This window comes from Acomys minous (genome assembly GCF_964271855.1).
Source record: "Acomys minous genome assembly, chromosome: 9".
Classification (NCBI taxonomy): Eukaryota; Metazoa; Chordata; class Mammalia; order Rodentia; family Muridae; genus Acomys; species Acomys minous.
Window position 1 is genome coordinate 81,726,373 of NC_140490.1, and position 23,224 is coordinate 81,749,596.

A 23,224-nucleotide genomic window follows, 5' to 3' on the forward strand; every position below is an offset into this window, starting at 1 on the left:
TACCCGAGTGGCCGCCTTCACAGCACAGTGGCTTCAGGTCCCTCCACTGTGGGTGTATGTTTGAACCTCGAGCCTGTTCAGGATTGAGTAATACTCCAGTGTTTTGGTTTTTCTTTCTGTTTCGAGACAGGGTTTAGTGTATTTTCTACACTTTTTGCGTGGGTGGGTGCTTGCCCAGGGGCCCACCCATGTTTTAACTCTCCGCCCCCTAGTGCCCCATTAGCTGCTGGCTACTTCACCCCCACCCTAGCGCACAGCTCCCAGGGAGGGTGGGCAGGCTAGCCTGGGCTACAGAAAAACCAGAGACTGGCAGATGCCGCACTGGCTACTCTTCGTTCTTTTTTTTTATTTGCATTTTTAAAAAACAATTAAATTAGAATACAAATATTAGAAAAGAGTGCCGCGCGGCTGGCCAGGGCCCTGGCCTCCCAGCGAGTTCATGCGTAACACCGCCAGGCTGCCCTGCTCCGGACCGGACCCGGTATTGCTTCCTGACAGAGTCGGGTGGGGAGGGCGGCAGCGGGGCCGTTGGAAGAGCGAGGCTCCCGAGGGTTCGGAGGCAGCCGGGGAGCCCCGGGCCACGGGCCACACAAGAGCAGGGCGGCATCGCCCGAGCCCGCGGCCGGCTGCCCCGTGGGGAAGTTAACCTGAATGAATTGGAGTTACCGAGGTAGCTGGCTAGAAAACGACACCCCCCCACGCCACCCGGGTCCGCGCCCGGCCCCGCCACACCACGTTATTGCACATTGTGGCCGCCGCCCCCGGCCCGCCGCCCCACCATGGCTTCTCAACTAAAATTGCTCGCGGCCGGGCCAGCAACTCCGGCAAGAGCGACAACAGCCCCGCCGTCCAGTGTCCGAGGTCCCGCGCCCCGCTCCGGGAGGTGGCGTGCGGACTGCCGGCCGGTGTTAAGTGTTGATTTTCTCTTGTTTTTGTACTTTTCTTTTTTGTGTCATTTTACTTTTTAAAAATCCCCCCAAGAGGAGAGTCCAGAGGTACGGGAGCCGGGGAGGGGTGGGCGAGGGAACGGCGGGGCGGGCGGCTCCAGCCCTCCGGCTGCGTCAGCACGCGGGCACCAGGCCCTTCTGGAATGGGCAGCGGCGCTTCGGCCTGGGGCCGTCGTCATCGTCCTCATCGTCATCTTCGTCCTCGTCGTCATCTTCCGAGGACGATGAGCTGTCCAGTGTGAGGTCCACCACATCGGCGCCGGTCTTGCCGTTCTCCAGGCTGCCCGCCGCCCCCGCCCCGCTGCCTGCGCCGCCAGGGCCACCCAGGCCGCTGCCCACGCCGGGGGCGCTGGAGGCCGGCGCGAGCCCGTTGACGTCCGGGGTGCCTGCGGGGACAGGGCGACAGAGCTCAGCCGCCCGCCTGGCTCGAGCGGTTTGGTGGGCGTGTGCAGGACTCACCGAGCACGAGGATAGGGCCCTGTGGGCTGCAGCTCGGCTCCTTCTCTGCACGGATGGGGCGCCACGAGCCTTCGGCCAGGAACTCAATCTCATCTGCGTCCTCACACTCATTCAGGATCTTTGACAGCAGCCTGGGGGCAGCAGGGTGGACAAGGCTGGGCTGGCACAGTGCTCTCCGCCCGCAGCCCCTGTGCGCCTGGAGAACTCCCACACACCTTCTGGGGCCTGCGGTATGCCCAGCACGCTAGCTCGCTTCCCACAGCCCAGGGCTGAGATCATGATGGCCCGGAATGCGACATTTCCTCCAGGAAGCCCCTGGTTACTCTGGGGTGGTGGCACAGGGCTTCACCCAGGGCACATGCACCTGCTGAGTGTGCCAGCCCTGGCTAGTGACGCTGCTATCTGCCTGGAGCCTTGGGGGAGGGTAGGCTTAGGGGTGGAAGGACCCAGCAGCTGAGCTGAGAACAGAGGGCGATTGAGCCCAGCCCACGTGCCCAGTCCCAGGGCTGGGCCTTCACTCCACCCATGGCTAGTGCTCGCCAGGGAAGTGCCCATCCAGCAAAGCAAGCTAAGGAGCTGGGGGGTGGGCAGCCTCTCCAGCCTCAGTGCCCTCATCAGGAGCATGACAGGCACTTCTGGGAGTGCCTGGCCTGAATGGGGGGGTCTGCTGGGACATACTCCAGCCCCTCAGACAAGCCCAAGGACGGACAGAAGGACCTGAGGCCCAGGCTAGTGGTTCTGAGGCCTCAGGGCTTGTGCTGGCTCTGGGGACACAGAACAGTGGCTGGCGCCTGGCAGGAGCCTCTGGCACCACAGACAGCAGAGCCAGGGTCTGGAGCGGAGAGCTGAGCTGTCCCTCTGCTGTGGGACAGGTTCCTGCCTGTCCTCTCCTTCCCCGCACCGAGGTCAGGACTTCAAGGGGCCACTTGCAAGGACTAGGAACTCAAGGTCACAGGTGCAGGGGACTCCAGGCATCCTGAAGCTTAGACACAAGGCCCCAGAAAGTCCTGATGATGGCCCCCAGCTGTGCACTCAGCGAGGCAGCACAGCCAGCTGCTGTCTCCAGGGCAGGGCCTGGCTCTGCTCTCCACAGCACACACAGCGCAACACAAGGTGTCCATCGCAGGGCAGCCCAGACTCACCCATCTATGATGAGCTGGTCGTAGGCTGCGGGCTTGTCACACACGGGGCACATCCACGTGGGCTTCTTCTCGTTCATTTGCAGGTAGAACACAGCGTCGAAGCACTGCAGATGGGCACAGGTCTCTGCGCGGCAGGGCACCGAGAGCCGCATCTTCACCAGCTGCAAGGGAGGGTGGAGGGGACGTGAGGACGGGCCCTGTCTCACATGAACACAACCACCCATCGCTGGGAGCAGATGGCACTCACTGGGCAAATAAGGGACACTCGCACTCCGGTAGTGGCAATCTCGCTGTCGGGGTCTAGGCGAAGCTTCTCTTTGACTGTGTGAGATGACAGAGGGGACAGAGAGTGTCAGAGGGCAGTGAGTGTCTCTCCACAGCTGAAGGCAGCTGCAGGTCTCACGTGGGCCAAGCTGGCCTCCAGCTTCCCAGTGTGTGGGGCCCACAAACCCTGAGGCCCTGCACAGAGGGGCCAGGCAGGCCCCCATGCCCTGCTGGGGTTTCATTGGCGTGCAGGGCCATTTCTGTGAAGATCCGGGAAGCACAGCCTTCTCTGAGGCCTGTGGGCCTGTGGTAGCCTTGAGGAGGCAGCAGAGCGCACCATGCGGACACCATAGAACAGGCAGCGTGAGGCCAAAGCTTCCACCTAGCCTTGCAGCTCTAGTGACACTGACCAGGCACACAAGGTGGACCTGTGACTCTGCTGTCCCCACTCTGGTCACTAAACAACAATAGAGCTGGTGGCCTTGGCCTGCAAAGCATGCCTTCAATTGCCCAGGTATGACAACCCCAGCAGGACTGGGCCACTTCCTCCCAGCTAGAGAGACACAAGGCCAGATATCACCCTCAGAACGGGCCAGCTCCCAGCCTGGCCAACCCCAGCTAGGTGGCTGAGGCCAGTCCTGCAAAGAAATGGCCACTGGTGAGGTCCAGGGCCCCCCATCAGCCAAGTGTGGGTAGGCACTGTGGGCTCTCAGGCCACTGCAGGCACTGTGTCTTACTAAACACAAGCTGGGTGTGGTGGTGCACACCTTTAATCCCAGCACTCAGGAGGCAGAGGTAGGCAGATCGCTGTGAGTTCAAGGCCAGCCTGGTCTACAAAGCGAGACCCTGTCTCGAAAACCCAGCTATCACAAGTAACAATGCAAACCCTGCCCTGGCATCTCTTGCCCCGCCTTCCTCCCCAAAGCCCTCCCTGCCCCCAATCCCCAACTATGGAAGGCAGGAGGCTTCTGTGCTCAAACCAGAACCCTAAAACCCCACAGCAAGATCCAGCACCCCCAGACTCCAGGCTGTGCCCCAAGTCTCTTGCCCACCCTCACACCATAGGCCCTGGCACGCACCTAGTGCCTTGCAGAGCTCGGGGTGCTTCACGCCGATGGTCTTCAGCCTCTGCAGCAGGTCTGAGGAGGTCAGCTGCCGCACCAGGTACAAGGCCACAGAGTAGCTCTGTGGACACAGGAGGTGCACAGTCAGGGTGGGGTGAGTGTGGGGCAGTGGGGTGCTGCCTGCGGGGCAGACAGGGTGAGTGTGGGGCAGTGGGGTGCTGCCTGCGGGGCAGACGGGGTGAGTGTGGGGCAGTGGGGTGCTGCCTGCGGGGCAGACGGGGTGAGTGTGGGGCAGTGGGGTGCTGCCTGCGGGGCAGACGGGGTGAGTGTGGGGCAGTGGGGTGCTTACCTTGCCATAGTTGCCCCAGGTGACAGTGATGCGGTTGGTGGCCGAGGACAGATACATGAGGTGGGTAAGGTTGATGGGGCGGCAGGGCCTCTTGGGCTCCACTCCAGGCTTGTTGGAAGGATAGTAGCCCTGTGAACAGAGCTGTGCTCAGCCCCACCAATACCTGTTCCCAGCGTGTGTCCATGTCACCCATGCTCCCAGGATCCACGGCCTTGCTCACCGGCACTGAACAGTAGGTGTGGTTGACCTTCACGGCGATGTTGGGCGGGTACTGGTCCTCCTGTGGACAGCTGGTATCAGAGTAACAGATCCTGGGGAGACAGCGGGACACGGGGGTTGGGGGGCTGCGGGGACATGCAGTAGGAGAGTACTGTGCAAACTCAGCCGTGAAAAGAGGTGGCGGCGAGGATGGCCAGCGTGTGTGAGTGTGTGTGGCACCGGGGAGCCAGGCCAGCGGGGCCAGCGTGTGTGAGTGTGTGTGGCACCGGGGAGCCAGGCCAGCGAGGCCAGCGCGTGTGTGTGTGTGTGGCACCGGGGAGCCAGGCCAGCGTGGCCAGCGCGTGTGTGTGTGTGTGGCACCGGGGAGCCAGGCCAGCGGGGCCAGCGTGTTGCTCATACCTTAGCACCACCTGCACGGCTTTCACTCCAGGCTGCAGCTCCCTGTGAGTAGGCACAAGCAGGGGTCAGTGGGCAGCGTCCACCACCCGGGAGCCCTGCCCACGGTCAGCCCCCAGGCTGCTCAGGCCTGCCCTCTGTCCTGACACACAGGGGAACGTGGGGCCTACTGATGTCAGAGTGGCTCCGGGGGGTGGGGGGGTGGGGGGGGTGGGGTTCCACTGAGCACATGGAAGGCTCACCCATACCCATCATGCCTAAGGGACCCTGGGTGACATCTGGGGAGCTCATGGGCCTGTAGGGCCCCATGCTGTGTGTCATGGCCCAGGTGGATCACGTGCAGTGGGGGCACTCATGGTGGTCACACCTGGAGCTGCGGATCATCTCCACCTGCCGAGGCGTCAGCGCGAAGATGCACGGGCTTTCCTGCAGCTTCTCGGCGCTCTGTGGGACTGAACACATGTGGTCACCAGCCTGGCGGCACCTCCCCAGCTCAGGGACAGAGGCCAGCCCTCTGCTCATGGGATGCAGGGGATGTGGTCTGGCCCCACTCCATTCTGGATGTCTTTGGATCTGGGAGTCCCAAAGGCAGAAGGGCAGCTATCTGTATCCAAAGGCCACCGCTTTCTGTGCATTGTGCAGTACAGCCACAGCAGGCAGGCCTGACGAGGAGGCAGCAGTGCGAGGTGCATGCCTGCCACCCCAGGATGCAGGGGCTGAGCAGAAGGGTCTTGAGTTCAAACACCTGCAGGGTGGGTATGAGGCTGGGGGCACAGCTGTGACGAGCAGGCAGCCCCGAGTTCCCCCCACCTCTGCAAAACCAACCACCAGCCCTGTCAGGTGGCATTCTCTGGTCACAGGCTCTAGCAGTGGGTGAGGGCCCTAGCAGTCAAGTGCCTGTGACATCCTGTTACAAGACTGGCTGGTGCTGGGTGGGACTGGCCTGGAACTGTCTGAGCCTCAGGCTGTGGGCCCAGTGGCACAGCGAGCGCAGGCAGATTCAGGAGCTGGGAGGTGGCGTGGCTGGGGTTAGAGGGCAGTCACACTTGCAGCCAGCCCAAGACCATGTGTAGCCGCTGCAGGCCTGAGGGAAGAGCTAGAGCTCAGGGCCACCTAGGCACACTCAGATCTGCCCACAGGGAGGGGGGAGGAGCCCAGGCAGCCAGCTGAGCTGGCAGTGGCTGGGTAGGAGGTAGAAGCCCATCAACGGGGTGGGGAGGCAACTTCTATAGTGTGGGGTCAGGCATCAGGGAAAACCAGGGCTGCCCAGTCCCACACCCCAGCAGCCATGTCCCACTGCATGATCCTGGAGCGGGTCACAGAGTACTCTCCAAGCCAGAGCCTCTGCTATGACTGCTGGGCCCTTCAAACAACAGTCCGCCGTCACCACTTGAGGGCAGGGTCTCCTCAGCAGCTCCAGCAGAGACTGAACTTCTCCTCAGTGGCCTTAGGCCACCCCACTTTAAGGTCTCTGTAGGCACCGTGGAGCTCACTTTTCTATCCCAGGCTGGCCTTGAACCAGAGACCCTCCTCCCAGATGCAGAGCAGCTGTGCACTTGCTGTCAGCAGTGTGCTCTTGATCCTTGTGTCTGCCTTGTGCAGAACCCCTGAGGGCCTGACTGAAACTGCAAGACTGAGCTGGGCGGTGGTGGCGCACGCCTTTAATCCCAGCACTTGGGAGGCAGAGGCAGATCTCTGTGAGTTCGACGCCAGCCTGCTCTACAGAGGGAGTTCCAGGACAGCCAGAGAAACCCTGCCCCAAAAAACAAAAGCAAACAAACAAAACTGCAAGACTAGCGATGGTAATCCCAGGACTTGGGAGGCAGAGGCAGGTGGATCACTGTGGGTTCAAGGACAACCTGGTTTACAGAATGAGTCTAGGACAGCCAGGGTTACCCAGAGAAACCCTGTCTCAAAAACAAAACAAAGCCAACAAGGCTGGAGAGATGGCTCATTGGTTAAGGGCACTGTCTACTCTTCCAGAGGTTCTGAGTTCAATTCGCAGCAACCACATGGTATCTCCCAACCATCTGTAATGTGATCTGATGTCTCCTCTGGCCTGCAGGCCTAATGTAGGCAGAACATTGTATACATAATAAATAAACAAATCTTTTAAAAAATAAAACCAACAACTAACAAAACAAAACAAAAAAGCTCCACCCAGCTCCTCTGTGGGACTCACAGCTAGGTGGTGACACAACCATGTACAGAGGACCACAGCCGATGCCACCTGGGTGGTCAGGGCCAGAACAAGGGCTGTCCCCTCCCCTGTGCTACTGGGCTGCCCTGAACCAGCCAGGCCCAGCAAGGGTGTTTGCCGATGCAGTGGGGAGGGAGGAACAGGGTTATTTTTGGCTACCTAACAAACTGGAAAAAAAAAAGAAAACAAAACAGCTGGGTGTGGTGGTGCACAAGTGTAACCCCAAGTGCTGACTTGGGAGGCAGAGGCAAGCGGATCTCTGTGAGTTCAAGGCCAGCCTGGTCTACACAGAGAAACCCTGTTTCAGCTAGAGCCGGGCGTGGTGGCGCACACCTTTAATCCCAGCACTTGGGAGGCAGAGGCGGGCGGATCACTGTGAGTTCGAGGCCAGCCTGGTCTACAAAGTGAGTCCAGGACAGCCAAGGCTACAGAAAGACCTTGTCTCGAAAAACCGGAAAAAAAAAAAAGCTAGGCGTGGTGTCGCACGCCTTTAGACTCAGTACTCAGGAGGCAGAGGCAGGTGGATCTCTGTGAGTTTGAGGCCAGCCTGGTCTACAAAGCGAGTCCAGGGCAGCCAGGGCTACACAAAGAAACCCTGTCTTAAAAAACCAAAAATACAAACACACACACCAAGTTGGGCCAGCCTGGGCTACCTGAGAACCTGCCTCAAAATACCATGCACAAGGTAAGGAACACAACACACAAAGGCAATCCCGGAAGGGAGCTGTGGTGAGGAGACAGCGCATGGTAGGCACCGCAACCCTAAAGAGAATGGGGAGCAGAGAGTCAGTGTGGGAGTCGGGGCGGAGCCTATGCCAAGTGTTCTCTGCGACAGCCAGTGCCATGCGGGGGAGGGGGGACACCTCTGATCCTAGCACTGCAAGGCTGAGCCAGCCTAGGCTACCTTGTGAGCCCTGCCTCAAAAACCACATCCACAAAACAAAACAAGAACCATAGCCAGGGAACACGGATGCACGTGGGTAGCAAGGGGAGGCTAAAGAAGGCGCGTCCCACGGACTCGAGCGTCACATCCCTCCTCACTCCCGCAGTGGCCTCACTCTACCCAGACCATCCTCAGAAGCCCCAAAGGAAAGCCCTCTCCCAGGAAGCCCTCCAACTGCTCAAGGGACACGGAGCCCTGGGGTAGCTGACACCCAGCTCCGTACCGGGGGAACCGCCCCCTGAGTCCTACTCTACCTCACTTCTGCCCGGGGCCCCCAGACAGGAGAGTCTGGGCTCCGGGGCTCTAGTCCTAAGTCAGCTCTGCTGCGGTCAGTCAGCAACTGTTACCTCTCTGGGACCTGCTGTGCCAGGGATTGGGGGAGAAACCAACACGGACCCCCCCCCCCAGACAAGGGTATGAGATGCAGCCTGGGGGGGGGGTGAGAGCTCAGGCTGCCGTGTGTCCCTGGGTAAGTCCCTTGCCCTCTCTGATCACCAGGCCTCCTTAGCTGTCAGTGCACCCTGGTCTGCAGCTGGTCTGGTTCCCCCTCCCCTCCCCCTCCGCGTGCTCTCAGGTGATTTATGGGTCTGTCTGCCTGGTGCAGGCTGAGCGGAGGGATCTTCCGGGGACTCCTACAGGATCATGATCAAGGGTGGCCACTGTGAACTGGCACCATGAGGCTCATGCTGGGAAGTGCCCAGGCCAGGGTGGGGCAGGCGTGTAAAATCCTGGGTTTGGAGCCTGTGGGATCATAGCCTTGGGCCCATGATCAGCGCTCTGATCCAGCAGCCCTTCAGGGTGTGGGGACAGGGAAGGGGTGCCCTGGTGGAAAGGCAGGCGGGGCGGGCTAGACCTCTTTGTTCAAGCTGCTGGTGCAGACAGGGGAGCATGCTTTCCCGGAGATCAGGTGACCAGGGTCCCTGGGGGCTAAGGGTACAGTGATGCATTGTGGGCGGAGTGAGGCTGGCTTACTCTGCAGGAAGGAAGCTTGACATGCAGGCTGGGAGGCCAAGGGGCCAACCTCCTGGCACAGGGGTCTTCCTCAAAATGACACCCAGTCAGCTTGGCCCAAGGATCCCAGCCAGGGGCTGTGGAAACCTTGCGGGAGGCAGGCTTGTAGCACTTGGAACAAGGCAGGAAGGGAAGGGTGGACAGGCCACAGGGCTCTGCATCAGCACCATAGGTGTCAAAGGTGGAGCCATAGGCCAGGGGCGGAGCCTCAGCCAAGAGGGTGGGGCCCAAGCCGTACCACAGGGCAGAGCCACTGCTGTGGGGCTATCTATCCTCAGGGTGAGGACAGAATGGAAGTCCCTTCCAATCACAGGCCACAGGTGTGGAGGCAGAACTGGTGTCTCCTGGTCTGACACCTTTAGTCAGAAGCAAGCAGGAGAGACAACCGGGACAGCTGTCTGTACGGACACTGGGTACCTGAGAAAGCCCCAGGTCTTGTGTGTGGCCGGTCAGGACTGCCAGGTGACCAGCTCAGGGCAGCATCTACGGCCACATGGTGAGGGAGGCCATCCGTGTCCCCAGAGAGGGGGATGAGCATCTGACCATCTACGCTGCATGAGACCCTGATAGCTTGGAATACAGCTTGCTCTACTTACATCTGCCTTTCTTTTTCTTCTTCCTTTTTAAAAAAAATTTTTATTTTTTGAGACAGGGTTTCTCTTATAGTCCAGACTCCTGGACTCGCTATGTAGACCAGGCTGGCCTTGAACTCACAGCCTGCCTCTGCTGGGATTACAGGTGCAGTGTGTGCCACCATGGCCAGCTCACATCTGCCTTTCTTTTTTTATGAGCTAGGGTCTTCTCATATAGCCCAGCTTGGCTTCAAACTCACTGTGACTGAGGATGACCTTGAGCTCCTGACCGTCCACATCTGCCTCCCAAATGCTGAGATGACCAGAACGAGCCACCGTGCCCAGATTTTTTTCTGTTAAAAATCACGGTCTAGCCAGGCATGGTGGGACACGGCTGTAATACCAGTACTGTGGAGGCAGAGGCAGGTGGATTGCTCTGAGTACGAGGCCAGCCTGGTCTACAGAGTCCAGGACAGACAAGGCTATAAAGAGAGACCCTGTCTCAAAAAACTAAAAAACAAAACAAAACAAAACAAAACCCCCCAAAACAAAACCAAAACCAAAACCAAACAGTCTATAGGGCTGGAGAGATGGCTCAGAGGTTAAAAGCACTGGCTGCTCTTCCAGAGGTCTGAGTTCAGTTCCCAGCACCCACATGGTGGCTCACAACCATCTACAATGAGATCCGATGCTCTCTTCTGGTGTGCGGGTGTACAAGCAGGCAGAGCACTGTGTACATAATAATAAATAAATCTTTAAAAGCAAATCACAGTGTAAACCGGGTATGGTGGTGCACGCCTATAATCCTAGCATGTTGGAAGGCAGAATCAGGTGGATCTCTGTGAGTTTGAGGCCAGCCTGGTATACAAAGAAAGTCCAAGGCTACACAGAGAAACTGTCTTGAAAAAACAAACAAACAAACTTCAGTCTTGCCTCAAAACCACGGCAGTCCTCCTGCCCCTGCTCTTCTTTTCTTTTCTTTTCTAGAGCAGTCTTTATACCAGTCTAGCGGGCAACTCACCATCCTCCTGCCTCAGCCCCCAAGTGAGGAGCTGCCATGCCTCCCCATGGCAAGTGCTTTAAGCTGCTAGGTCTGGGGTGGCTGAGCCTGCTGTGGGGAGCTCCCGGACGATGCCCAGCACTCACCCAGTTCAGTGGGCTTCAGCAGCTCGTCCAGCATGTTGAAGAAGGGCAGCTTCACCAGGCGCACCTCTGGCTTAAGGGCCTTGGTGGGCAGGCGGCCCAGTCCGTTCAAGTACTTCCCGTACAGCACGGGGTAGTCCACGGTGGGCCCTGACAGGGCAGTCCTGGGCATGGAGTGCAGCGCCATGGGCTCCAGGGGCCGTGGCGCCTGTGGGCCGGGCTCTGTGCTCTTCTTGGCGTAGCGCGTCTCATACAGCTCTTTGATTTTCTTGAAGAGCTCGGGGCTGCAGTCAAACTGCACCAGCTGCAGGGCCCTGGTCACCAGCTCGTGCTTCAGGCCGCTCTTGCTGCGGCCTACAAAGCCTAGGAGCATCTGCAGGTCTGACACGCGGAAGCTCATCACCATGTTCTGTGGGGACAACCACAGCAGCTCTCAGGGCCTGAGGCGCCAACCCGCCCCTCCCCCATGCTGGGAGGAATGCGTGGAACAGAAGCAGCGCCCTGGCCATGGTGCACAGCCGCATCCTCAGCCATCTTCCTTAGTCTGCCCTGCTGGGCTGGTTTGAGCTTCAGAGGACTGAAGGCCCATGACCCCTCCTCCTTAATCTGCTTCTATGAGAGCTGTCCCAGACTAGGGAGGGCCTACTAGTCTCAGTCAAGGGCGCCAGCACCATGATCTGGGCCGGGTCCTCCAGTGAGGCACTCTGGAGCCTATGTCTGGTTTCCACCCAACTGTGCCAGAAGCTCCCCCAGGCAGCACCAGGGTCCCCAGGAGCAGAATGGACGTACGTGAGAACAGCTGGTCCCTGAAACTGAGCAGCCGCACTGGGCAGTGACCAAGCCGGCGATACTGTGGCAACAGAGGATGGGCAGGGCTAAGGGTAGACCCATCAGGGTCCTTCAGGGGAATGCAACCACCAGAGCACAGGAGATCCCAGAATGTGCCCTGAGCACTCCAGTGGGCCTCCTGCACCCACAGATGAAGGACTTGGTCGCCCTGGTCCTGCTGCTGGCCAATGAATTAAAAGTGGAGCCAGAAGGGGACTTCCACAAGACTAGGGCGTGTAGCCCGAGCGGCAGGAGAACACAGGCAGGCGGCCCAGGTAATGAGCCCCAAAGAAGCCTGTTTGATACAGAAGGCCCACCCAACCAGCTCAGGCGTCAAAGCCACAGATCCATCCCATTCGGTGTCCACCTGGCCACTTGGGGCACACGGCCTCTGGGACCAGTAGCATTGTCCCAGGGAGCCCTGAAACTACCTGGGACGTGGGGTACCAGCTACTGCAGCTGGACTTAAGGCCCCCCAAAGCGACAGGATGGGCTGGGGTTTGGCTTGTGGCTACCAGGCTTCCCAGATCTCTGGAGACTGCACAGGAGCCCCAACTCTCCAGGGACCCCAGTGTGGACTTGACTTCCTACCTCATGCAGGGACAGCGACACATAGTTAGCATGTTTGCACGTGAACCCTTGAGGCTGCGGGGAGGGGTGCAGTGATGTGGGAGCCTGTGAGGGCCCAGCCAGAGCCTGGGGGCTCTATGGCCCTGGTGGATGTTTGGGAGTTCCATCACCCCAGATGGATGGCAAGCATTCCCAGGAGCCAGGTCGCTACCATATGGTCTGGGTCAGGTTTCTCAGCAGCTGCCATGGCCCGAGCAGCCTGCTAGGGACAGCAGGCATCAGGACAGGCTTGCAGGAAGAAGCCTCCATCTATTGCCCGGTGTGCACTTCCCGCCCTGGCACAGGGCTGAGTTTATAAACAGCACCAGTGCCACGGCTTCAGGAGCCTTCAGCTTGGGGCGTGACAAGAAGCGACAACCCAGACACAGATGGAAGGGGCCGCGCTGTGTCGCTAGCCTAGGCGCTTCAGAAAGCTGAGATGCCTGACACAGGCGAAGGATGAAGGTTTTGTCCCCAGCCTGCTGTAAGCACATCTCTAGTCAGGGCGATGGTCCTTCCATCCACAATCACCCTCACTGCCTTCCATGAGCCCCAGCGTACCCTAAAAGTCAGAATCTGCGGCCTGCTGTGACAGACTGGACAAAAGCTACTGGAAAAAAATGGAGGTTTCTCCATCATTAAGGCATTATGAGGGGTTGTGACAGGAGTCCCTCAGGACCTGCACTAGCTCACCATTACAGAGCTTCAAGGAAGGGTCAAGTTCGCACAACTGAAATGGGGGTGGGGGTCCAGCCAGCAGAGGGTCGAGCAGAGATCATCAGCTTGTATTTCAAGCATCAGGACAGCAGAGAGGGGATCACAAGTCCCTGCCTTTGAGGGGGGAAGTGGATATAGAGGCTTGGCCTCACTCCAGTGCTCCCGGATGCTACAAGGGAACTGCGAGCATTGAAATTGTGCCTTCACCTGCACAGCTCACATTCTGACGCTGTTTTCCAAAAGTCTACGTAAATGGTGTACATTTTGGGTGTGTGAATGTGGGGGAAGCAGGGTACACATTAATAAGAGCCTCTAGAGTGACCCGAAGGGTCCAATGGGGAGGGAAGAGGCAGGACCTTACAGGCGAGAAGGGGCCTGACCAAGGTACATGAGTTAAGTCAGGTGGGACAAGTATGCTGGAGCCTGGGCTGGGAGACAGGACAGCACTGGATGCACTGGACGGTGGCTATGTTGAGCCGAGTCTACCCTCAAGAAGTTTTAATGTGGACTCAAGTTGGATGTAAGGACAGAACACCTCAATGCAGAAATGGGGGTAAGAGGCCTCAACTGTCCTCCCCTGGACTCTTGTCAATACCCTGTAAGGACTACTCTGGGGAACACAGGAAGAAAGGAGGGGGTGCTGGCTCTGGTGGGCTATGGCAGGGAGCAGTGAAACCCCACAAAATGATTCACCAGGGTGTGGAGGTTAGAGTTGGGGTATAGAGTGAGACTGCATCACTGAAGAATTAAGTAAAGATGTACCCCACAGTTGGCAAGCGGGGAGCAGGGAGATTCAGTCTCTCGAAAATGAACCTGGGCACTCACAGTTGGGCTGAGCGGGGAGCCTGACATAGTAGTAGAAGGTGTCAGCCAGGCCCATACCCATGCTAGGGATGGAAAACTGAGAGCGCCAGGACTGGAGTCCTGCTCGTTGCCTTGGAAACACCATGGAGAAGTCACTCTCCGCATTCCTTGGGCTTCCGAGACCACAACGGGACCCCCAGTTCTGTCCCAATGGGGCTGTTCCCCAAGAGAGGACAGTGCACGCACCGGGGGAGCCCGGTCACACACTGTGGGGACCCCAGTTCCGGTCCGGAACACAGTGACAGGAGCCGTCGGGGACACCCCAGGAGGGTGCTGGCGACCCCGCCCCCGGTCTCCCCGCCCCCCGCCCGCAGCCTCAGCCCGCGTCCCGGTCGCACCCCTGCCAGCCCGCGCCGCCACACCCCGCGGGGCACCCTCCCAGCTCGCTGCGAGGCGCCGTCCGCACCACGACAGCCGCCCGCCCCGGCAGGAGCCGCCGCCGCTCACTCACTTTGGCCTCCACCAGCTCTGCCGCCATCTTGGCCACTAGCGTCCCCCGCGCCGGGAGGCCCCAGCCGTCGCGTCACGTGACGGCACTCGGCTGGAGGGCGGGGCCTGCGCGACAACCAATAAACGGGAATGCTGGCTCCTCCCTACTCGCCCCTGCGTCCGAGAAGCGGGAGGAGGTGACGTGCGCATGCGCGCCTAGGCGCCACCGCCCGAGGACCTGACCAATCACAAAGGAAAATTACCAAGCCCCGCCCCCGCGACTATTTTTCAAGGCGCTGGCCGCTGCCACGCCCACCCGGGGGCGGGGCCTAGCTACTTAAAGAGGTAGCAGCACTTCCCGCCTCTATATTTCTCTTGCGCTTGTGGAATTCATGCTTAACCCTTATCTGGCTTTAAGAAAATATTACACTTATTTATTCCTTTACTGTGAACATGAGTAAAAGTCAGAACAGTCTAGGAAAGTAGTTTCTCTCCTTCCACTATGTAGGTCCCAGGGATGAACCTCTGGTCGGGCTCGGCTGGTAAGCGCCATGTGTCCTCACACTGGCCACCCCCCTTTTCTACGTGCTGAGCACTTTGCCTTGATTTCAAACTGACAGTAGCAACTAGATCAGTTTTTGGTTTTTGTTTTGTTGTTGTTTTTGAGGCACGGCCTCTCTATGTAGGCCTGGCTGCCCTGGAATTCAGTGTGTAGACCAGGCCTCGAACTCACTGAAACCCGCCTGCCTCTACCTTCCCAACCTGGCCTAGACTCGGGGCTCCCACCTCCTCCCCCTCCTCTTCTTTTGGTTTTTTGTTTGTTTGTTTTGGTTTTTGGTTTTTTTGAGACAGGGTTTCTCTGTGTAGCCTTGGCTGTCCTGGACTCACTTTGTAGACCAGGCTGGCCTCGAACTCACAGTGATCCGCCTGCCTCTGCCTCCCGCGTGCTGGGATTAAAGGCGTGCGCCACCACGCCCGGCTTTTGTTTTTTTTTTTTTTCTACACAGGGTTTCTCTCTGTAGTCCTGGCTGTCCTTGACTTGCTTTGTACATCAGCTGACCTCGAACTCAAAGAGATCCACCTGCCTCTGCCTCATGTGTGCTGGGATTAAAGGTGCCACCATGCCTGGCTAGTCTCACTTTTATTTATTACACACACACAAACACACAGGGTCTCTCTGTGTAGCCTTGACTGTCCTGGGCTCTTTGTAGACCAGGCTAGCCTCGAACTCAAAGAGATCCACCTGCCTCTGCCTCCTGAGTGCTGGGATTAAAGGTGTGTGCCACCCCTCTGCCTCTTAACTACCCACAAGCCCCACCCTCTGCCCTTAACTACCCACAAGCCCCACCCTCTGCCCTTAACTACCCACAAGCCCCACCCTCTGCCTCTTAACTACACACAAGCCCCACCCTCTGTCCCTTAACTACCCACAAGCTCCACCCTCTGCCTCTTAACTACCCAAAGCTCCACCCTCTGCCTCTTAACTACCCACAAGCCCCACCCTCTGCCCTTAACTACCCACAAGCCCCACCCTCTGCCTCTTAACTACACACAAGCCCCACCCTCTGTCCCTTAACTACCCACAAGCTCCACCCTCTGCCTCTTAACTACCCAAAGCTCCACCCTCTGCCTCTTAACTACCCACAAGCCCCACCCTCTGCCTCTTAACTACCCAGAAGCCCCACCCTCTGGTCTTAACTACCCACAAGCCCCACCCTCTGCCCCTTAACTACCCAGAAGCCCCACCCTCTGCTCTTAACTACCCACAAGCCCCACCCTGCCGCCTGGTTTTCCAGCCTGCGCGGCGGCCACGCCCACTCCTAGCCGCGCCCCGTCAATTTAAAGGAGGACGAGCACCGCCCCTGCTTCCGTTTCTTTGGGCGGGCGGGACCACGCGCACACCCAGCGCGGTTGTAGGGGGTGGGGGTGGGGTGGGGGATCTTAAAGGAGCAGGCTCTTCCGGTCGGTGTATTTGATGGCTCCTGCTTATGCTGGTGTTTTGGAGGAAGGACCGGTTGGGAATGAGCCGAGTGCAGCCGGGCAGGTGTCGCTGTTCTCTGGGAGCGGCAGCTGGCAGGTGCAGGCTTCGGATGGTGGTGTAGAGACGGGGTGTGAGCTCAGCCTGCCTTCTGCCATTCGCATCCGGGTTCCGTTTGCACATGCCTGGCCTGCTGCAAGGCGCGCAGACGCAGAAACCCCCAAACTGCCAGCACATGGGAAGATGAGGCAGGAGGATTGGGAGTTTGAGGCCAGCCTGGGCAATAAAGAAAGACTTTGTGTAAAAGAAAAATATTTTTCCTTCCCTCCTGCGCCTTTTGGTTGTGTGTATGTGTGCACACTTGCATTCGGGTCATTTCTCTGCAAGCTCCATCTCTCCCCTTGTCCTGACTACATTAAAAAAAAAACAACAACTTTGTTCACCCCTGGCCTCTCAGTAGCAAAAGCCGCGTGCAGCTCCCTAGTATCCAGAAGATACAGAATGAAAACTGATTTCTTTTGAGCCCGGGTCTCCTGTACCTCTGGCTTGCTTGGAAATCCCCCGTGTAGCCTTTAACTCCTGATTTTCCAGCTTCTATCACCCTAGTATGACAGGCGTGGATCAACATCCCCTATTTCTGGGGTGCTAAAGATGAAACAAGGTTCTATATGTGCCAGGCAAGAGCTCCTCCTCCAACTGAGCCCCAGCCCTGCGCGGCCTTTTTTCTTTTCTTTTTTTCTTTCTTTCCTTTTTTTTTTTTTTTTTTTTTTTTTTTTTTTGGTTTTTCAAGACAGAGTTTCTTTGTGTAGCCCAGGCTGACTGTGAATGCTGGGATTAAAGGTGTGTGTGCCACCACACCTGGCTCACACTGTACTTACTCCCTGACACTCCCTGAAGCAGGATTCCTAAATATATATATATTCTCTCTCTCTCTCTCTCTCTCTCTCTCTCTCTCTCTCTCTCTCTCTCTCTCTGTCCCTCTATCTCTCTATAACCATATCTACATTAGTCTGGCCTTACATTGTCGGGAATTCACCTGCCTGCCTCAGGCTCCTTAGCTCCGAGATGATGGGGGTGGGCCACAGCTATTTTGCTTCTGTAAATCCACAGCATAGGAGGAGTTCATTACAGGATAAAGTGGGGGCAGCTCAACAGGGTTGAGAAAACGGACCATTCAAGGCAACTGCTTTAATGGGCTTTATTTTCCTCAGTCTTTTTTCTTTATTATTTATTGATTTTTGGTTTTCAAATCAGGAGACAGGATTTTTTTCTGTGTAGCCTTGGCTGTCCTGGACTCACTTTGTAGACCAGGCTGACCTTGAACTCAAAGAGATCCACCTGCCTCTGCCTCTGAGTGCTGTGATTAAAGACATGAGCCACAGCTGGGCGTGGTGGCGCACACCTTTAATCCCAGCACTCGGGAGGCAGAGGCAGGTGGATCACTGTGAGTTCGAGGCCAGCCTGGTCTACAAAGGGAGTCCAGGACGAAAAGAAAAAAAGACATAAGCCACCACACAGTGTTTTTCTGCCTGCCAGAAGAAGACACCAGATCTCATTATAGATGGTTGTGAGCCACCATGTGGTTGCTGGGAATTGAACTCAGGACCTTTGGAAGAAGAGACAGTGCTCTTAACCTCTGAACCATCTCTCCAGCCATCTTTTTTTCTTTTTCTTTTTCTTTTTTCTTTAAAGATAGATTTATTATGTATACAGTGCTCTGCCTACATGTACACCTGCCTGCCAGAAGAAGACGCCAGATCTCATTATAGATGGTTGAGAGCCACCATGTGGTTGCTGGGAATTAAATTCAGGATCTTTGGAAGAGCAGACAGTGCTCTTAACCACTGAGCCATCTCTCCAGCCCTTAATTTTCAATAAAGTTCTCAGTGTATCACCTTGGCTGGGCTGGACTGGAACTTACTCTGCTGACAGACTGGCTTCGAACTCAGGTGTAAGTCAAAGCCCAGTGGCAGTGGCACACGCCTTTATTCCAGCACCTGGGAGGCAGAGGCAGGCAGATCTCTGAGTTCTAGGCCAGCCTCGTCTATTTCCACTACAGCCAGGGCTACACGAAAAAACCCCGTCTTGAAAACCAAAAAAAGAAAAGAAAAAAGAAAGAAAAGAAACAACCCTGTCTCAAAATCCAAACGGACAAGCAAAAGGTGTGGGTCACCAATGTTTTGTTTGTTTGTTTTTGGTTTTGGTTTTGGTTTTTCGAGACAGGGTCTCTCTGTGTTAGCCTTGGCTGTCCTGGACTCACTTTGTAGACCAGGCTGGCCTCGAACTCACAGCGATCCGCCCACCTCTGCCTCCCTAGTGCTGGGATTAAAGGCGTGCGCCACCACGGCCGGTCTTTCTTTTGTTTTTGATAGTCTCCCACTTGTTGGGAACATATATCATATTTGTCACGTTAAAAACATAGGAAGAAGGGAGGCAGAGGCAGGAGGACCGCTGTGAGTTCCAGGCCAGGACAGCCAGGGCTACACAGAGAAGCCCTGTCTCGAAATAAACACATAGGAAAAAACAGGGCAGTGTTGTGGCATGCCTTTAACCCCACATTTGAGAGGGGGGGGGGGAGGGAGGGAGAGAGAGAGAGAGAGAGAGAGAGAGAGAGAGAGAGAGAGAGAGAGAGAGAGAGCGCGAGCCAAAAGTACAGCAACAAAACAAAAGTAGCCCAGCTAGGCAGCTTTCTGTAAAAATTGGGTCAGCTAGCGTACACGAGGCTAGCAAGCACACAGCGGTAGGAAGTGCACTGATCTTTTTATTCTAGGTGGTCACTGTGTTTTGTGCAGCAAGTGCTGCGGAAATGCGGTCCCAGTGTCCATGTGGCTAGGAGGCAGAGACAAGGAGGGTCCCTGGAGCTTACTGGTCCGTCTAGGGTGGTTGCTACTGAGCACAGGGACGCTCCCGTCTCAGCTTCCTTGTGTAGCCATGACAGATGGCCTACCACACCTGGCTTTTTGCATAGTTTAGCGATTCAGACTCAAATATGTCCGCGTGTGCAGCAAAGGTTTTCCAAGGTAAAATATTTCTCTGGCTCACTAACACCATGACTGTCTTTCGTAGCGGACTACATTTCCCATGATGCTTCAGTGGTCACATGACTAGAATCCAGCCAATAGCGGGGGTGATTCATCCTTCCTCTTTTCCTCTTTCCTCCTTGACCTAGGCAGGGATGATGCACCAAGTACCGAATTTCAGGTAGGGAAGACCATCTTCTAGGGACCTTGAAAAAAAACTAGGAAGAGTTTTTGTTTAGTTGGGGTTTTTCTTCTTTTTGTTTTTGGCTGGCCTGTACTTGCTTTGTAAACCAGGCTGTCCTAGAACTCACAGAGATGAGCTTCTCTGCCTCCCGAATGCACCACATCCGGCTTTTCCCCCTCCTCCCTTCCTGGTTAGGAAGAGATTAAAATAAATAAATAAATAAAAATAAAATAAATAAAAAATATATGTACACAATTTATCTATTTTCTTTGGTTTTGTTTTGGTTTTTCGAGACAGGGTTTCTCTGTGTAGCCTTGGCTGTCCTGGACTCACTTTGTAGACCAGGCTGGCCTCGAACTCATGCGATCTGCCTGCCTCTGCCTCCCAAGTGAGTGCTGGGATTAAAGGTGGGCGCCACCACTGCCTGGCTGTTTTTCTTTTCTTTTCGAGACATGGTTTCTCTGTGTAGCCCTGGCTGTCCTAGGACTCACTCTATAGCTAGGCTGGCCTTTAGTTCAGAGATGTGCCTACCAAGTGCTGGGATTAAAGGTGTGCACCACCACGGCCCGGTTTACTTTTTTATCATTTTTTAGTTGTGTATAGATGCACATGAGTGCAGTGACCGCGAAGTCCTGAAGAGGGCGCTGGATCCCATCTGAGCCGCCTGACAATCAGTGCTGGGAATCCAACCAGGATCTCTGTAATATAATGCTCCTAGCTAGTGAGCCATCTCCCCTGTGCCCAGCTGGGCCTAAATTTCTTTTTATCTTTTCATGTCACCTATTTTTATTACTTTAATGCCTTTTTCTTTGTCGTATGCACATGCACGCACAAGCCCCTGTACAGGCACTGTGTATGTAGATGTTTTCCTTAACCCTCTTTACTCCCCTATCCCCCTGGAGGAAGGGACAGAGGACCCCTGAGCCTCTTAGGAGAATTCTGAGTTCAGTGAGGGCACTGGGCCAGCACACCCAGCTTTTCACACAGGAACTGGTATTTGAACACAGATTTTCACAAGTGCGCGGCAAGTACTTAACCAATTATGGAACTGAGACTCAAGCCCTGTGGGTTTTGTTTTGGTTTTTTTGTTTGTTTGTTTGTTTTCCAGACAGGGTTTCTCTGTGTTGCCTTGGCTGGCCCTGATTTGCTTTGTAGACCAGGTGGGCCTCGAATTCAGAGATTCACTTGCCTCAGCCTCCTGAGTGCTGGGATTATAGGGCCTTGCAGTTTTTTTTGTTTGTTTGTTTGCTTTTTGTTTTGTTGTTGTTTTAGCCAAGGTCTTGTGTACACCTCTGCCCACGGGAGCCTCCTGCCTCCATTTCTCCAGTGCTAGGATGATAGCCTTGCGGCACTGTGCCCAGTTCGCGGTGCTGTGGGCCGCTTGGTGCGCGCTACGCTCGCCCCTTCCGCACTGAGCCCCAACCCCCACTCTGCTTCTTTATTCTTTTGTTTTGTTGGTTTTTTCGAGACAGGGTCTCTCTGTGTAGCCCTGGCTGTCCTGGACTCACTTTGTAGACCAGGCTGGCCTGGAACTCAGTGATCACCTGCCTCTGCCTCCCGAGTGTGCGCCACCACTGCCCGGCTTTTATATATATATATAGTTTTTCTATATTCTTGCAAGTACTGCATAAAATAGTATATTATTCACTCCAAGGCCCGGAGACATCCAGTAACTTATCTGAGGTCACATAGCACCTCAAAGCAGAACCAGAATTTCAATTCACACCTATTCTAGTCAAATCTTAAATCTGATATAACTCAGTGGACAGCAGAGATTTCTTCCCAACTCAGAGGCAATGCAGACCCGAGCGCCGTGCAGTTGGGACTCCTGGCCAGCAGGGGCCGCTGCCGCAACTTCCTTGCCCTGGCCGCGCACGCGCTGTGGCACCTCCCTGCGGCACCTCGCCTTGCCGTTGGCCAGTTCTCCTCGGAACTGATCACTGCAGATCCTGAGTGAGATCCTATAGCTGCAAACCCAGCAGACCTTCCATTGCTGTGCCTCTAGCCCTCTCCACCATCGCCTCAGCCCTGAACATTAGCCCTGTTGTCTTTCCGTCGTTATCTACCTTCTGTAGAATTTGCCTGTCCAACCAATAATCATGGGGGGCAGTCTGACCCCTTGTCCCAAAAAGAAAATTAATTACTTAGTCTTGGCTAGCGGCACACCACACGCCTTTAACCCTGGAGAATGTGGCTGCAGGCCAGCCTGTGCTATCTACCCAGTGAAATCCTATCTCAGAGCTCTGTTTTCAAGTAAATTCCTTTTTAACCAGGTGCCTGTCGTGGCCCATACCTTTGACCACAGAGGCCCTGAAGCAGAGGCAGGCAGATCTCTTCTGAGTTCTAAGCTAACCTGGTCTACATCGTGAGATCAGGCCAGCCAGGGCTACACAGAGACCCTGTTTTGAAAACAAAGAACAAACTTCTGGGTGTGGTGGCGCACCTTTTTAAATCCCAGCACTCCGAAGGGCAGAGGCAGGTGGATCTCTGTGAGTTGCAGGCCAGCCTCGTCTACAAAGAGTCTGCCACAGCCATGGCTACACAGAGAAACCCTGTCTCAAAAAAAGTCCCCCCAAACCCAATAACAAAACAAAAACAAAACCCCAAACACCAAAACAAACAAACAAACAACAACAATAAGATGAAATTACTAGCTGGTGGTTCATGCCTTTAATCACAGTCCTTGGGAGGCACTCTGCAGACCAGCCTGGCCTTGAACTCACAGAGATCTGCCTGTGAGTAAATGCATGCACTATCACAGCAGGCTTGGTGTAGCATTTTTTATTTTCGAGACAGGGTCTCTCTGTGTAGCCTTGGCTGTCCTGGACTCGCTTTGTAGACCAGGCTGGCTTCGAACTCACAATGATCCTCCTGCCTCTGCCTCCCGAGTGCTGAGATTAAAGGCATGCACCACCATGCCAGGCCTCCACCAAGGTTTTGGGATCATTCTTAGGTCAAGCTTGTGTGGCATACACTTTTCCTTAGCGATCTCACCGTCTTGATTTATTTTTGACACTGAGTATTGCTGGGAAGCCCAGGTTGGCTAGGAATTTCCCACAATCCTCCTGCCTCACCTTTGAAAGCTTTGGGATGGCAGGCTAGTCCAGCCAAATCTGCCCTCAATCTCACACTCTCCCCCCCCCTTTTTTTTCTTCTTCTGGGATTAAAGGCATGCACTGCGTACTGCCTAGCTTTTTATTCCGTCTTTAGTTTTGGTTTTGAAACGAAGTCTCAGTGTAGCCCAGGCTGGCCTCGAACTCATGTAGCTACGGATAACCTGGAGCTCCTGCTCCTCCTGGCTCCAGGTGGGGGGATGACAGATTTGCACTGCCTAAGCCAGTTTATGAGCCTGCGGGGTGGAGCCCGGGGTTTCTTACCTGCCTGGAGGGTGCTTTGCAACCTGGGCGCAACCCAGCCCCCCAATCTCTGAGAACATTTGCTCCGTCTTCCTTTGCACAGACCTCCCGCTCTCCCTAGAAACGGCTGTGAAGTGTCTCTGACACTTGCGGGAGCTCTGTGTTCATGTAGAAAAATAAGTAAGTAAACCTGCAAGCAATTTCCCGCAGCTCGCGAGCGGGGGCGCATGCACTGGTCGGGTTAGCATTGCCTGGAATGGAGTCACGAACCCAGCTGTAGGCGGCCCTGGAGCTGAATTCTCGTGCCTGCCACTTTTCGGGTGTCTCTGCGCCCCTGCCAGTCGTCAATAGACACTGGCCTCAGCGTCCCCACTCCCTTTGCTTACGCGGAGGTCAGGTTTTAATCAAGCCAACCGAAGGGACCGCAGCGGCGGGGGCGGGCACCGGGGGTGAATTCCAGAGCCAAGATCGGAAAACCGCATTGCTTTATTTATTTATTCATTTTAGGCTTGGAAATCTCCTCTGCCCTC

At 55.9% G+C, this 23,224-nt stretch overlaps 1 protein-coding gene across 3 annotated transcripts; it reads right to left on the bottom strand.

Annotated features, from left to right (window-relative positions):
- Nucleotides 1–326: 326 nt before the first annotated feature.
- PIAS4 (protein inhibitor of activated STAT 4) lies at nt 327–16,069 on the bottom strand. 3 transcript variants are annotated; one of them, XM_084797012.1, is made up of 12 exons: nt 15,933–16,069; nt 14,179–14,394; nt 10,713–11,118; nt 5,208–5,292; nt 4,844–4,885; nt 4,446–4,536; nt 4,226–4,354; nt 3,892–3,997; nt 2,796–2,869; nt 2,549–2,709; nt 1,407–1,537; nt 327–1,333 (listed from the first exon to the last, which is right to left on the bottom strand). In XM_084797012.1, exons 2-12 carry the CDS (start codon nt 14,203–14,205, stop codon nt 1,062–1,064), a joined length of 1,524 nt encoding a protein of 507 aa, XP_084653138.1. In that variant the 5' UTR covers nt 14,206–14,394; nt 15,933–16,069; the 3' UTR covers nt 327–1,061. The 3 variants fall into 3 exon arrangements, with proteins under 3 accessions (XP_084653138.1, XP_084653139.1, XP_084653137.1); XM_084797013.1 differs by having other exon boundaries at nt 14,179–14,282; nt 15,933–16,049; XM_084797011.1 differs by lacking the exons at nt 14,179–14,394; nt 15,933–16,069 and adding an exon at nt 13,689–13,790.
- Between the last annotated feature and the right edge of the window lie 7,155 nt (nt 16,070–23,224).

What these genes read in the sequence shown, in the direction of transcription:
- PIAS4 (XM_084797012.1), bottom strand. Translation starts at nt 14,205, where the DNA reads ATGGCGGCAGAGCTGGTGGAGGCCAAA. An exon ending in ACACCTACTGTTCAGTGCCG is followed by an intron (nt 4,355 to 4,445) that starts GTGAGCAAGGCC and finishes CTCTGTTCACAG; the next exon opens with GGCTACTATCCTTCCAACAA. An exon ending in GGGCCCTATCCTCGTGCTCG is followed by an intron (nt 1,334 to 1,406) that starts GTGAGTCCTGCA and finishes CTGTCCCCGCAG; the next exon opens with GCACCCCGGACGTCAACGGG.